At 46.8% G+C, this 502-nt stretch overlaps 1 protein-coding gene across 1 annotated transcript; it reads right to left on the bottom strand.

Moving 5' to 3' along the window:
* Window positions 1–118: 118 nt before the first annotated feature.
* On the bottom strand, window positions 119–457 carry PHALS_10906 (Domain of unknown function DUF4219; the record flags this gene model as incomplete). The annotated part of the gene is made up of 1 exon (XM_024726411.1): window positions 119–457. One exon carries the CDS (start codon window positions 455–457, stop codon window positions 119–121), a length of 339 nt encoding a protein of 112 aa, XP_024577091.1.
* Window positions 458–502: the final 45 nt, after the last annotated feature.

The following is a 502-nucleotide window of genomic DNA, read 5'->3' as shown; positions in this document are numbered from 1 at the left end:
AGCTTGGACCAACATATCGTACTGGGACGGCAGACTTCTCAACAGAGTCGCACAAATGCCCTCTTGTTCTGGCATGCAGCCTGCTGATCTCATTTCCATGAGCGGCTTCTCCAGTTCTTCAAGATGCTTGGTCATGCTGTCCGAACTGTATCGGAATGTCGCATATTTCTCCTTGACCCACATCTTGTTTGACATGTCCTTCTGCTGATTCATTGCATTCAAAGCATGCAACATTTCGTGCAGTTGTTGCGTTCATCACATGAATCAACTGACTGTCTTCAAGTCGCAATGCGATGTTCGCAATAGCTTGACTTGACTTCTCTGTGTTTTCAGTGGCGGTACCATCAACGTACCTCCACAAACTCTTTGCGGTGAGGAACATACGCATTTTGTATGCCCACATTTGGAAACCAGTACCATCAAATTTACCGACCTTGTCCATCGAGCTTGGGCTCATAAACTGTTGAATTTCTAGATGCGCTTGTCGGGCGCCGCAGATACA

This window comes from Plasmopara halstedii (assembly GCF_900000015.1).
Source record: "Plasmopara halstedii genome assembly, contig: Scaffold_525, whole genome shotgun sequence".
In the NCBI taxonomy this organism is placed as follows: domain Eukaryota; phylum Oomycota; class Peronosporomycetes; order Peronosporales; family Peronosporaceae; genus Plasmopara; species Plasmopara halstedii.
The sequence above is the reverse complement of the archived record's forward strand: the minus strand, read 5'-3'. Positions and strand labels throughout refer to the sequence as shown.